The sequence below is a fragment of the Haliotis rufescens genome, unplaced genomic scaffold (assembly GCF_023055435.1).
Source record: "Haliotis rufescens isolate VD_foot unplaced genomic scaffold, xgHalRufe1.0.p SCAF_1, whole genome shotgun sequence".
Lineage (NCBI taxonomy): Eukaryota > Metazoa > Mollusca > Gastropoda > Lepetellida > Haliotidae > Haliotis > Haliotis rufescens.
The window spans coordinates 82,016,236-82,031,461 of NW_025963779.1; the positions used below are offsets into that span (position 1 = coordinate 82,016,236).

Below are 15,226 nucleotides of genomic sequence, written 5' to 3' on the forward strand. Positions count from 1 at the left end.
TAGTAGCGGTGTTACAACTAGTCTTTAAAAAATCGTGATTCTTAACGGTACTCGTCCTGATCAAAGCGTTGGAGAGTATTCATTCTGTCTCCTGAAAGGGAAGTTAGTGAAACGTTTAATCTGTAACATCTACGGCATAAAATGCGTTATAGTCATGAAATTAATCACAAATTCTAACTGAACCTTAGCAGTTTACAGAGATGTTTGGGGTTTTTTTCTATAGCCACCGTTTTCCTGTACAATTTGCTTTCCCATGCTGTTTAAAACGAAAAACATGCATAACCCCCTAAAATCTTTCGTAAATTGCACAAATGTTCAGTCTATGTTTTATTTACACTCCAATCACTCTTTCTCTGACAAGGACACAGCCGCGGCAGTTGATCGGCGGTTTATTTTAGATGTGTGTCTTGATATAGCGTCGCTCTACTCGTTCAACATACTATGAAAACAAATCCGAGTTAGTGTTAATTGGTCTCCACACTAATCAAATTTGTGTATCCATGCGCATCGTCCTAATTAACGGCAAGCGATTAATCATAGCTAGTCTACTTACTAATGTTGGTAAATATTGTTCGATTAACGCAGAAATCAATGTACACGAGTAGCTAAAATTATTCCTTCTTTAAGTTTCAAACAGAAAGCATATTATAAGGAGGAAAAGGACTATACCTAGTTTCACCAGTTTAAACAAAATATCGCAAATATTGTATAACAGACGTTGTCGCTGTTATGACATCAAAGTTCCAACTGCCCTGCACCCAGGAAAGGACAGTACAGTTGTGATGTAACAGGAGACGACAGACTCGGGACAGTCGAGTTCATTCAAAACCAACTTTGTCAGTAATTTCGTATCTTAAACCAGACCAATACATCCGGCGTTTTCAATATAGTCTTAACTTTGGGGGTATTAAAATATGTGTTTGCACTGGTCGTAGTGCTGCTATAGTGGATGCAACAAGCCTGAGCTGTGTATTACGGTAAAAAAGCATGACATAATTTGTGTCTCCTATGCGTCATGGCTGTATATATATATATATGCTTGGCTTGCATTGTGTCATCTTCACGAGGCAAGGGAGTTAACTGGTGACCATAAAAGTCCAGTTTGCAAACTGAACTTTTACAGTCAGTTAACTCCCTTGCCTGGGGAAGATGTCATTGTGTGGGTGATACCATTTAAATGGTCCCTTTTTCGGCCTTACAGAAATGGTAACGATGACAGTATTTGTCCATCACATCGTCAGTATGATTTTCCGTACGGAACATTCTTGTGTAGATTGCATGAATTCACTAATGGTGTCACGTGGTAAAGCGAGTGCGGCAAACGCGGTCATTGTAGCATTTACTATTCAATACGCTTACACCCTTTAAAAAATCCACATAGATTCCAAGTACTAGCCTAGATACGGTTGAGATGATTCCTGGTCGAGTTTCTCGTGTATTTTTAACTTCCCATTTAATAGTGTCTAAGCATTGGTATCCTCAGTTTTAATGAGTAATTAATCATTACTAAGGGGTCAATTGAGGGTTTTATGCTGTTTCTCTTCACTCAAGATTGATAATAACAATTGTGACACGAACACAATACAGCATCTAGTTTGTCTACTGAAAGTAGTTGTATTGAATATACTAGTCAAATTAATTCCATTTCTAAATCCGTCTATTCCGTCAGCATTACTTAATAAATGTCAACACTGGGCTACTTATTTCAGTTTGCGTAGATAATGTGGTTTGTTTAAATTCTTTTTTCAACCAAACACTTCTTTTAATGTATGTACGGCTTGACATAGAAATATTAAGCCGGGTGTGGTCAATCAGAACTTCCTTGTGCAATGTTGTTCTCGCGCCATATCGTAGTCACACGAGCTGTTCCGAATGCTAAAGACAGTTACTTCCGGTTTGGCTCGAAGAAATTCGCGGGAAATAAAGAGATCGTTTTCATTGTCATCTCTACTGATTTGACATTTGTCATCATATCAGTGGATCACGTGTCATTATATCAGGAGAGAGACATAAACACTGGAATTATTATATATTTTTACAACAAGACCCGAAAATCATGGGAAACGAAACTAGTCAAAACACCTCTTATGGCGACAGCATTGACAATGACATTGTCATCCGATCGAAGAAAGTATCAAGTGAATTTCCTGCGAGAGAGGGACAGATTTGTTGTGTGTCAGGCACAAGGGTATACGCCTTTGGTGGCGTGTCCCAACATGGGGAAGAACTCAGAGAGTCAAATGATCTCACAGTATTTGAAACAGGTATAAGCTGCTGCATGCTTACTGTCTTAAGATTTGTAAATGTAATTCATTGCCATTAACTGTCAGCTAGGATTATTGGAAAAAAAACCACAGTATTTTTTTTCTCGTAAATATGATCCTAATTATAATTGTCACTAAGATTGACAGCATAAAATAATCAATGAGAGAATTAGTATTCAAATCACATAAACATCTTGCACTTATCTTGTATATTCACTTAGATCTACATGTCTGATAACTTGTTGATTTGGTTGTTAAATAGAGAATCTCACCAGAGTGTCTTTTGATATCAAATATATCAACACGAGTCGATAAAAGTGGAAAAATTCCAAGGCTTGCTGAGGATTTTGCCATTTTTATTGACGAGTGTTGATATATTTGATATCAAAATACACGAGGGTGAGATTTTATTTATTATCCAACATCATTCTTCCAACTTTTTCAATTTGTAGACAATAATTAGCAGTGTCTTCAGTGTAAAAAGTACTGCTAACAGCTTCAGTAGCAGGGCCATTAGTGATGTCATTTGATTGTGACGTCACAATGGTCTGCAAAGCACTGATGTAATTTCATTGCAGCAATATCTACACTGTAGATATCGCTTGATCGCATCCAAGCGATATCTCCTGTGGGAGCCAGTTTTGGATGATAAGGTAAAATTATTAATAATGGTTTACATATAGCGATTGTGATTTTTCTTATAGTTATTCAGTAATTCTTAGATGGTGTTCTGTCGACACGGAAAAATTTGTGTTTAATTCTATTTCAGAGAAACAAGAATGGACCAAACTCGTGGTTAAGGGATGCCCTCCGCCCCCACGTACTGCAGCCGCCATTGCCGCTGTCGGACACAAACTCTATCTCTTCGGAGGACTCAGTCACGCTTTTGGCTGGTTTGATGACTTATATTGTTTTGATGTTGGTAGGTATTCATCACAGAATAAGGATTTATCTCGACGGCGACATTCGGCACAAGTTTGCAGCACATTTTATGCTTTTGTAGAGATAACCTGTATTTCACTGAAAACAGAGGTTTTAATGCTTAGCATTGTACGATTTAGCTATATGAAACATGCACCAGTGCAACCTATTATTGTAAAAATGTAACTTTATGTTTATGTCTACATTCACCAAGTGCATGTCAAAATCTTTCAAATTTGTGTATAACACTTACTTAGAAGGTTCATTCAATACATTGGTATTTATGATTATTTACCGTACTACAGTAATAATCCCCATGCTATGTAGAAGTTCTTATGATTTCTTGAGCTTGACATCAAACTGTGTGTACATCAAGATTATGTGCATGTTCCAATTTTGATTAATTTATGAGACCAGGGTGTAACCTGGTTTTTGTCTGGTGCAACTAGATTTCACATGCACCTGGGTGCAAGTTAAATCTACTCCCTTAAATCGAGTCCTGCTTAGTTTTATATTATTGCATTGAATGCAATCTCAAAATACAATGTGGAAATACCTCTGAATTTAAGAAATCCTAATTTTGAACAAAATGTTCATTTATGCCATAGATTGTATACTGCTGACTGAAAACCTACATATTCACCGCACAAAACTACTACCAGCATTCGCTTACTAGAAGTTGTAGCACTATCACAAGGGGTATATGTGGTTTTATACTGTGCTGGGTTTTATACCACTCTCCTCCAGGTTTTGGTATAAAAAAACTAACGACAGAAGCATAAAACCACATACCCGGTATACTCCTGGTGGAACTGCTACAACAAATTTATTGTTCGGACATGTTTCAATCTGCCTTTGTTAAAGAATTAAATGAAAGTGAAAATTGATAAATATAAAAAAGAATCACCTGTTCGAATGAGCTGAGGTTAACTTGTCATGTGTCACATGACTTTCACCGACAGCATGCAGCTTCTTACTTTTGATAGGACCACAATAACTTCTTGAAGATCAAAAATAGAAATCTGAAATGTCTTTTTCACTTTTTTCTTCCATGTACCCACCAAGATTAAGTTACAACTATCTGTAAACAAAGCAATGACCAAAAGCGTGGGCCCAGTCCCAATGAACAGACTTAGCATGCTTAGAGGTATGACTGTCATAAGTCAGTGTTAGGCAAGGGAGTTACCATTGTCTTAGATCACTTTGTGGACGGGGGCACTGGACTTCCTCTTCATCCTGTTCATCCTTGATCCTACAGTTACCATGGTGACACTAGTTGTTTGTTCCCCAGCTACCAACACATGGTCGGTGGTATCTGCAGACGGTCCCAAGCCACTTCCCAGGGACAAGCTGCAGTGTGTGGCCTTGGGCAAGAAGATCTATTACTTTGGGGGATTTGGTCCCAAGTCAGCAGATGCAGACCAGTTAGAGGTAGTTAGCAGGGAATGAACAGGACTTAAACATGTTAAGTGTGTTGTGATTTCTGCCCGGCTGTGGGGGGTGGGCGGGTAGCCTTGTGGTTAAAGCGTTTCACTCGTCACGCCAAAGACCTGGGTTCGATTCCTGACATGGGTACAATGTGTGAGGCCCATTTCTGGTGTCCCCCCACCGTGATATTGCTGGAATATTGCTAAAAGCGGCATAAAACCGTACTCACTCTCTGCCCGGCTGTAGTTATATCTTAACCTAGCTGTCTTACTGGGAGGACTGCATGGTATTACCGGTATACTGCTATATGCATGTCAGACGTTTCATAATGCAGTAATTCTTCTGTGTTCTGGTATATTGGGTAAAAAAAATTAAAACATTTATCCTTCTTTATATCATTTAACCTAAATTCTACAGATTCATTCTCAAATTATGTTTGCCTTTGAAATTGATTAACGAAACAGCGGAAACACGGAGGTGATTTTCCCTCTTGTTGTTATCTCCCCTGTATGCAGCTGACCATGCTGAGTAATATCAATCTCATTAAGATCAGATCTTAGTTCTCGCTATCGCTAAACAAAGATCTGAGGACATCCCATTACGGGTCACGTCAGAACGACCTTTCATCCAACCAACCAGAGCATCGCTTACCAGATCATGGAGGTGACAGTCGAAATGTGTTTTCTAATCATGCAACCACAATATATTTAACACAGGGTATTCCGAACGACAGTTACGGGTTTTATTATTATATCCATACAATCTAGGCCATCTATAAGCCATTCCAGCACGTTCCTCTTATCAGTTTTAAACTTTTTAATCGAGAATACGTCAAAATATGTTTCGAAGCGTAGTCGCCAGTTTGAAACTAGTGGCGTAAAGCTCGAGAAAGCTGCCATCTGATTTGCCAATGTCGATTTCTTTTCAGTCATTTCATTGGTCAGTCAAAATTCGCGAAAGGTCGTTCTGACGTGACCCGTAATGGGATGTCCTCAGATCTTTGCTTAGTGGTAGTGAAAACTAAGATCTGAATTTAATGAGATTGGAGTAATATTTACTTTAGTCTGTAGAAAATAGGATTTGCCTGTACAATCAGTGTTAATCACTGTCCAACACTTAAGCTCCCAATACATTGCAATACGTATTGCAATTGTTTTGTCAAAACACTGCCCTATGTCTCACAAGGGTTTCACTAAGTAATCATGGTAAAAGTCGACGAACTGCTTAACAACAAGCTTTTTATACATTTCTTTCCACATATTCTTTGGCATGAATCAACTTTAAGCCCATCTTGTTCACTGATGACCCATGAAGAGCCATGTTAAAATAGGTCTTCAGCAACCATGCTTGCCGCATAAGGCGACTATGCTTGTCGTAAGAGGCGACTAGTGGGATCGGGTGGTCTGACTTGGTTAATGGATGTCATCGTATCCAAACTGTGGATCGATGCTCATGATATCAGTCACTGGATTGTCTGGTCCGGACTCTATTATTTACAGACCGCCGTCTTATAGCTGAATTATTGCTGAGTGCGGCGTTAAACAACAAACGAATTATTCACTGATTCACCCAAAGTATATATAAGTACAGTCAGACTCTGGCACAGGAAAGTTAGCGGGAACACGTTGAATCTTCCAACATGTCCAAGATATCCGGACATTTGAGTAAGCAAGGCATGGACAGCTATACAAATCAAGTAACAGAAATAGATCTATTGCATTACGATTGCATACACAGTATATTAAATCATCTACAAAAGACTACTGCTGTGGTTTTCTGTTTGACTTGTAGTACTTGTGATGTGTAAAGGGGTGTCTGACAATGTTGTAGAGTGAGGATGATGAGTCGGAGGATGAATTACCTGATGGCGGTGCAGAATTTGGATGGTTCAACGATCTCTACGTGCTTGATACTGGTAAACCTTTAACCTCCTCATCTCATTACAACTTGAATAAATATATTGGATAAATATGTTGAATGAATATGTTGAATGATGTTAAGATGTGTGGAATGGTACTGCCAGATGTTGTGTATATTGTTCACATTTCTTTGTTGTTGAAACAAAATGTTCCAAATATTATTTTGTGGATTCGTTTAATTTGATCTTGTTATATGACCAACCCTAAGTTTATGGGCTATTTGCAGCGTTCGAAATACCTGCCTGCCTGACCGTCCGAGACGGGTTGATTTCAACTCGGGCTGCCAGATTTTCAAATCCCCCTGCCCGACGGTCGGGGTATATTTCATATGTGAAAATATTCTAAATATTTCCCGATGATAAGCATTAATTCAAATATAAAGATGAATGATAAAATGTAACCAAAAAGAAACCCCGTTAGCGTTTAGACAACCTAACATTTAGCGATGCGCTTATGCTACAAGCAATCAGTTTTCATATTTTTAATTAAATTATCCTGAGAAACATATGATTATGGTGGGCAGGCAGGTTTTGGTCAGGGCTGGCAAGTATTTCAGCTAGCCAGTCCTATGGTCTGGCATAAATTTTTGGGAGTTTCATACCCTGCTATTTGTAACAATTGTTTGGAGTTCGTATCAAAATAATGCCAAGAATGATGTATTTGCCTGTAGCTTTGTTTTAGTTCAACATACTCAACATGGTTTCACTATAGACTTTCCCATGTAATGACTAAAACTTGAGCATTATATTACAGATGATACTAAAATGTCATAGTTGTGATATTTATGGATTTGAAATTGGACACTTAGCTCTGTCCACAAATGATCCCCAATTAGTGCATCTAATGTTAAAAGTTGAGGGCTAGTAGATTTTCAGACGGTAGGGCATGTAAGGGTCGATTTAACTGCTGGCCTGTTGGCCCGTGACCAGTTAAAATTATTTTACAAAGGGCTGGCTGAAACATAAAGTAGATATCCCGTCTTGCTAGTCAAAATTTCACCCCTTTTTTCGTGTATCTCTAATGTTTTTAATTGGATCATCTTGTTGGAATATCAACTGGCTGCCATTTTGTAAGTATTGTGTACAACAACTTCTTTATTTGCTCACAAATTGCCACGAAATGAGGCAATTGGTAGCCCAAATTTAATCTCAAAGTGCAGGAAAAAACATTTTAGGGTTGAAGAGTTCTGGCCACCTGACCTCAGGTTTCAACACTTTGTGTCCTCCACCATTTAGTTGTAGGCCTATTTTGAGAAGGACCAGTATGTTTTAAAAGGAGCAAGCCCTGCTAGCTACACACATTTGTTGTTAAATTTACCCTGGCATGGAAGGGTGTCTTAATTCTGCTGCTACATTTCTGATGTCAACCTTTCCGGTCTTAGCTGTTGCTAACACATTCTGTTTTGTTCTGGTAACAGAGAAGAATCAGTGGTCCCAGCCAATGCAGATGAACCTGGCTCTCCCAACCCCGAGGGCAGCTCATGCCATGTGCGTCGTCGACAGAGACCTCATCATCTTCGGGGGTCGTGACATGGATGCCCGCCAGAATGATTTGCATGTCTTCAATGTCGGTAAGAGATCTACTTGACCTTCAGTTACGGATCCAGGATTTTGAAAAGAGATGGGTGGGGAATACGCTATACACATGATACACGTGCTAAAAGGGGAACAAAAACATATTGGTCCCATTGATGTAAGTTGTCTGATTAAAGGGTGATGTGCACTCTACAACTTTTCACCCTCTACTATGCCTACCCCACCACTGGATGTGCTTGTATATCTGCCTTGCCTGACAAAGAATTGATTATGTGAAACTCATCCCTATTATCAATAATGCTGACTACAGTGTATAACACCAATCACTCACTATCAGTATTTGGTCTCCCATCGGCAACAAGGAATAAAAATTAAGATGGTACTGGAACCACTCAGGCCATGGGCACGAGGCCACTACTGGACCTTAAGTGTTTCCGATTACAATTAACATATAGCTCAGGTGGATTTTTTAAAACTATTTTTTATTCCCTTCAGATATGTTGGAGAAGTATAAAGTATATGGTTTGTTTTGCACACCATTGGATAATTGGAACCACAGCACTTTTCTAACTTAAACTGAAAGTTGTGATATTACAGAGTGTCATTAAATGACCGTTAGTCTCTGTTTTGTTTAACCAGACACTCCTAAGTGACCATAAGTCTCCATTTGTTTTGTTTAACCAGACGCACGGAAGTGACCATAAGTCTCCATTTGTTTTGCTTAACCAGACATATGGAAGTGACCAAAGTCTCCATTTGTTTTGTTTAACCAGATGCACGGAAGTGACCATAAGTCTCTTGGTTTAACCAGACACTCGGAAGTCACTATAAGTCTCTTTGTTTTGTTTAACCAGACACACGGAAGTGACTATAAGTCTCTTTGTTTTGTTTAACCAGACACACGGAAGTGACTATAAGTCTCTTTGTTTTGTTTAACCAGACACACGGAAGTGGGCTACTGACCTGCAGGTGAAGGGGAGACAACCAGAGCCCAGGTCCTTCCACACGGCCTTCAGTGTGGGGAAGCGTGCTGTCATCATGGGAGGTCGGGGAACCGGGAACCAGCACTTCGCTGATATCCATATTTTCGACACGGGTAGGAGACGAGACTTGCGTCCATTATCACAACACACTATTTGTCATATATTTCACAGAAGGAGAACATAAGTCACAATTTTCTTTCCCTACATCCATGTGTTCATTCCTATGAGAAAACAGAGATAATAAAAACTGTTTACTATTGGTACTAGAAGCATGTACGTACATGAACTCCCATTTACCGGTAATTACCAGTTTTTTACCGGTAAAATAAGACTTGGACCGGTAATTCATGTGACTGCCAGTCCCTGTGGACCGGCAAATAAAGTATCTTATAAATCATTGTTGTTGAACAAAACATCGGTGATATTCATATAAGTACATTTTTCAAACAAAGTCAGCTTGTCTATTTCTAGGATAGATATCCATTTGTAGCAACTTCGTCTCGAAATATTGAAAAAAAAAGGAGAGAAAATTGTGACTGGAGTTTGTGTGAATGATGTATAGACCTAGCTAAGTTACTTCAGAGATGACATCTTTGCGCTGAAAGTGATGTTGAAAGAATTGAAACCAAATAATTTCCATGCAGTTTTTTATTTGTTGAAAGTTTGGACTGGCAAAAATTAGGAGGGACTGGTAATTTTTAGAGTTGACAGTCCACAAGGACTGGACGTTTCAAAAGCCAGCGGGAACACTGGAACTAATGTTTGAAATGAACTTTCTTATGTTTCTATTGTTACAACTGTTTGTCACTCCATTCTGCAGAAACTCGAGAGTGGCTGCAGCCGACGTGCGAGGGGGAGCTCCCTGAGGCTAGAGGGCAGCACTCCGTGGCAGTAGCAGGGGACAAACTGATTGTGTTTGGGGGGTCCGGCAAATACAGCGACGAGACCATGCAGTGCCAGTCACACTTCACTGATACATTCATCATGGATGCTGGTATGTTGGACAGTGGATTGCCTATATTGTTTACTTATCTTGTGTGGCTGTAACACGTCCTGTCAGATGCTGTTGGATGACTGTAATACGTCCGTCAGTTGCTGTTGAATGACTGTAACATGTCCATCAGTTGCTGTTGAATGACTGTAACACGTCCATCAGGTGCTGTTGTGTGGCTAGAACACGTCCGACAGTTGCTGTTGAATGACTGTAACACGTCCGTCAGGAGCTGTTGAATGTCTGTACCATGTTATGACAGGTGCTGTTGAATGCCTGTACCATGTCCTGTCAGGTGCTGTTGAATGTCTGTACCATGTCATGACAGGTGCTTTTGAATGGCTGTACAAATGTCATGACAGGTGCTGTTGAATGTCTGTATCATGTCCTGTCAGGTGCTGTTGAATGTCTGTACCATGTCCTGTCAGGTGCTGTTGAATGTCTGTACCATGTCCTGTCAGGTGCTGTTGACTGTCTGTACCATGTCCTGTCAGGTGCTGTTGAATGCCTGTACCATGTCATGACAGGTGCTGTTGAATGCCTGTACCATGTCCTGTCAGCTGCTGTTGAATGCCTGGCATTTTATGACAGGTGCTGTTGAATGCCTGTACCATGTCCTGTCAGCTGCTGTTGAATGCCTGGCATTTTATGACAGGTGCTGTTGAATGCCTGTAACATGTCATGACAGGTGCTGTTGAATGCCTGTACCATGTCCTGTCAGCTGCTGTTGAATGCCTGGCATTTTATGACAGGTGCTGTTGAATGCCTGTAACATGTCATGACAGGTGCTGTTGAATGCCTGTAACATGTCATGACAGGTGCTGTTGTGTGGCTGTATCCCAGGGGAATCTGATTTAGAACAAGTCCCAAAGCAATCTATGCTTGTTGTAAGACTGCAGCAATAGAAACTAAAACTTTCAGTCCACTAGTTCTTATAATGATAACATAGCAAAACCTTTAAAAATTGCCAATTTATTCTAGTCCTTAGGATACCTTTACTATTGGGCAGTTTGGCAAGGACTATAGGACAAGTGCCAATTTCTAACCCTGTAAGAGGCGACCAATTGGATCGGGTGTTTAGTCTTGGTGGCTTGGTTGATTGACGTTTCTTTGTAAACTGATGACATTGATTGTTGTTCACAATATCAACCTCTGGATTGTCTGGTCCAGACTCGACTATTTACAGGCCGACGTATGCAAAGCATGATGCAATTTCATAACAGTTACATCTCCTTGGAGATATGTTGATCTGACTCTAAATGGATTATTTCATTCAAGAGATTTTCTCTTCTTCTGAATTTTCAAGTGTTTTTTTATATTTCAGCTGACTTTACAAAAGGAGGAGCTAAGACAAAACAGAACGGATCTGCAGCGGCAAATGGTGCGAGTTCGTGAACATAAACCTTCAGTGTGCACAAATATGTCAACGATAAGGCAGCCATGTTTACAAACACTATGCATAATGTTCAGGTCTCAAGCTTCCCATCAACATCGAAAGACTGCATAACATCGTCACTCATCTTTACCTCGGCTTCCATCAATCCGAAGTCTCATCTTGGTCAGCACTGGAAGGAATACATAGAACTAATTCCTTTCACATGACAACCATGCTCCAGTCAATTCTGTTGTTATCTTGGAAATCAGTATGCCTCAGCACTGATAAGCATACAATATTATGTTTCAAGATCAGGAGTCATTTTTTAAATTTTATACAGATCTGGAAGTTCCAGGGGAATTATGAGTTATCACTGCTCCAGTGCTCCTGAAAGTAGAATACATGGACGAAAGTGTCATCTGTAAAAGGGAGACTCGTACAACCTCGGCTGCTTAACATTGCAAATTAATTGCCCAGGGGAGGCTTCTCTCTTACTGAGAGCTTGTATAAGACCAATTGTCAAGGGGTACAACTCATTGTCTACCCTGCATAACACCCATGTCAAAGGGAGACTACTCCTACAAGTCCAATTACATTATCATGTATCTGTCAAAGGGAGACTACTCCCACAGGGACAGCAACTCTCCCCTATAAATGAAGGTGCATAAGATTGTTATTCATCACCACTCTCCTACGATGCCTTGACATGTGAATTGATGCATATTATGTATCCAGAACGAGACTTACCTTTCTCAAAGGTATGCGAATTATTATTGTATATGTGGCTATATTTTAACATGGTTAACGTGGATAATTTACATTTAAAATTATTGTGGGTTATAAGATGCTTGGATAAATTATGTTTGAGGTTCCATACCCTCTTCCATATGTACCCCTACAAGGGAACATTCATTCAGACTCTCATTAAGCTGATGGTAAGGCAATGTCATGAAATATTAAGAGCACTTGGAAAGTTGTTCTGCAGACTTTTAACATTCTGAACTCCAACTTGCTTAACTGTATTGAAAATAGTGTTAGGATATTTGGACAAGGTCAAACATAAAGCTGAAACTGTACTGGAAAGAAATTTTATGACAGTTTTTTTTTGTCTGTTACTCAAATATTTGGAGCACTACATTTCTTTATCAAACTTTTCTCTTTATTGGGTGGTCCAGGCATCGGATGGTGTAGAACATATCGTGTAGACTATCAGCTCTGTTGTAGAAATATATTTGTTTTTCCATAGACTCGTACATATTTAAAGCAGTTGAAATGACAACTTTTGAACGTTTCTTGGTATGATGATAATGATGTATGAACTGAAGTCATAATTATATTTGTCTGAACGCGAAGTCAACAAGTTGCATTGTTGAAATACATTGTGAACTTAGTGCTAAAAGTGGTGGCTATTATTGATACAATTTGTCAATTTACTTGTTTACCACATATGGAATTCCTGTGTTCTTGAAACCATGAATTGAGGTATAGAAAGTTCATGTGTTCTGATACTACAAGTGTGCTGTGCCAAGTTGGGCTGTTCGTGGGTTTAGGTTCAAATCCCAGCCCCAGTTTGATCCATGGCAGGGGTTTATTTAGACCTACTCGGAGGCCCATCTTCAGCCCCACGTCTACAGCGAATGTCAATAAAAATTCCCAAAGTTGGAATTAATAATCATTCAGTTCTTGTTAATTTAGTTATAGTGAGTGAGCTGGGTTTAACACCGCTTTTAACCTTATTCCAGTTTTATCACAGTGTGTCAGCTTAATGTGGGAGGAAAGCCCGAAGTGGTGCCGGTCCCTGGCATTTACCACTTCGGTGAAACCTCCGAGACTGGGTATGGTGCTGACAAACCTGGAAACATAATCGGGGCGAAACAGGATTCGGACCCACAACAATAGGTTTCTGGCGTGCCCAAGGGACGCAACTCTGCACAGCAAATTGAGGCGCCTTAGACAACTGGGCCACCGGTGTCCCCTAATATAGTTATACTAATGTTAAACTTTGTGGAGGTAATTATAGTCATGATAACAAGACCAATAAGGAAGAAGCTTTTATGCTTAGTTTTACGTTATTGCACTGTATGTAGTGTTAAAATACGTCAGAATTTAGGAAAATAATAACTTTTGAATGCAATAATTATTTTTTCCAAATTTGCCCAAGGGTACTTAGTTTAAAATCCATGATGAATCCTATCGTGGGTTATTATTGGTGCATGGCTTTTCTCGAACACTAAACAGACAGTACGCTGACATGGTCAGTGATTTTGGATTCATAAACATCAAGTTTAATGTTAATAAGTACACACTTGTAGTCGTCTGGTAACAGATCAGAGCACAGAACTGGTAGACAAGAAATGTTTATGATACAAGGCAAGTCAAATTTTACTGGAACTTTCATTTGAGACTTAAGGCCAACTGAACAAGAACAAGAACAAGTGACCTCGTCTTGAAACATGCCTTGAAATACACAGCTCACTGTGAAGATCCTCTTGATTAAAGGTTCGAACAACACCTCTCCTCTTTTGGGATTCTTGTTTTTGTGTTGAACATAATGAAATATTCTTTACACTGAATACTGTTAATAAAATGATTTTAATTATTGTCAGAGTTGGTGTATATTTATTTAGCATTGTGGTGTGTGTGTTTTCTATTGAAGAAAGCAGAAGATTTAGTCAAAGATGTGTTCAAGACTAGATTGGACAGGGGATTTCCCGAAAATGTGTACAAGACTTGATTGTACAGGGGATTTTCCATGATGTGTGCAAGACTTGATTGTACAGGGGATTTCCCCAAAATGGGTACAAGACTTGATTGTACAGGGGATTTCCCGAAAATGTGTACAAGACTTGATTGTACAGGGGATTTCCCGAAAATGGGTACAAGACTTGATTGTACAGGGGATTTCCCATGATGTGTGCAAGACTCGATTGTGCAGGGGATTCCCCAAACATGTGTACAACATTTGATTGTACAAGGGGATTTCCCAAGATGTATGCAAGACTTGATTGTGCCAGGGATTTCTCCAATATGTGTATTTGACTAGATTGTGCCAGGGATTTCCCCAATATGTGTACATGACTGTTCATTGTGCAGGGGATTTCCCAAGATGTGTGAAAGACTTGATTGTGCCAGGGATTTCTCCAATATGTGAACACGACTGTTCATTGTGCAGGGGATTTCCTCAAGATGTGTGCAAGACTTGATTGTGCCAGGGATTTCCCCAATATGTGTACAAGACTGTTCATTGTGCAGGGGATTTCCCAAGATGTATGCAAGACTTAATTGTACATGGAATTTATCCAAGGATGTGTACAAGACTAGATTGTGGAGGGGATTCCCAAAAAAATGTGCACAAGACTTGAATGTACAAGGGGATTTCCCAAGATGTGTGCAAGACTTGTTTGTGCGGGGGATTTTCCGAAGATGTATGCAAGACTTGATTGTGCAGGGGATTTCCCAAGGATGTGCACAAGATCTGTGCAAAATTGTTGATTGTGCAGGGGATTTCCCAAGGATGTGCACAAGATCTGTGCAAAATTGTTGATTGTGCAGGGGATTTTCCCAAGATGTGTGCAAGGGGATTTCCCAAGGTGTGTGCAAGGGGATTTCCCAAGGTGTGTGCTAGCCTTTTGATTGTGCAGAAGATTGCCCAAAATGTGTGCAAGACTGTACATTGTGCAGGGGATTTTCCCAATATCTGTTTTGCTTGTTTATTTGTTGTTTAAAGCCGCACTCCTATATGACGGCGATCTGTAGATAATCGAGTCTTGACCAGACAGCATCGATTCACGCAATTGGGATACGATGACA

At 39.7% G+C, this 15,226-nt stretch overlaps 1 protein-coding gene across 1 annotated transcript; it reads left to right on the forward strand.

The window, feature by feature from the left end:
• Positions 1-1,854: 1,854 nt before the first annotated feature.
• Positions 1,855-13,235, forward strand: LOC124136894 (rab9 effector protein with kelch motifs-like). The gene is made up of 8 exons (XM_046502925.2): positions 1,855-2,264; positions 3,034-3,186; positions 4,477-4,616; positions 6,444-6,528; positions 7,950-8,102; positions 9,008-9,163; positions 9,871-10,044; positions 11,366-13,235. Exons 1-8 carry the CDS (start codon positions 2,057-2,059, stop codon positions 11,434-11,436), a joined length of 1,140 nt encoding a protein of 379 aa, XP_046358881.2. The 5' UTR covers positions 1,855-2,056; the 3' UTR covers positions 11,437-13,235.
• The last annotated feature ends 1,991 nt before the right edge of the window (positions 13,236-15,226 follow it).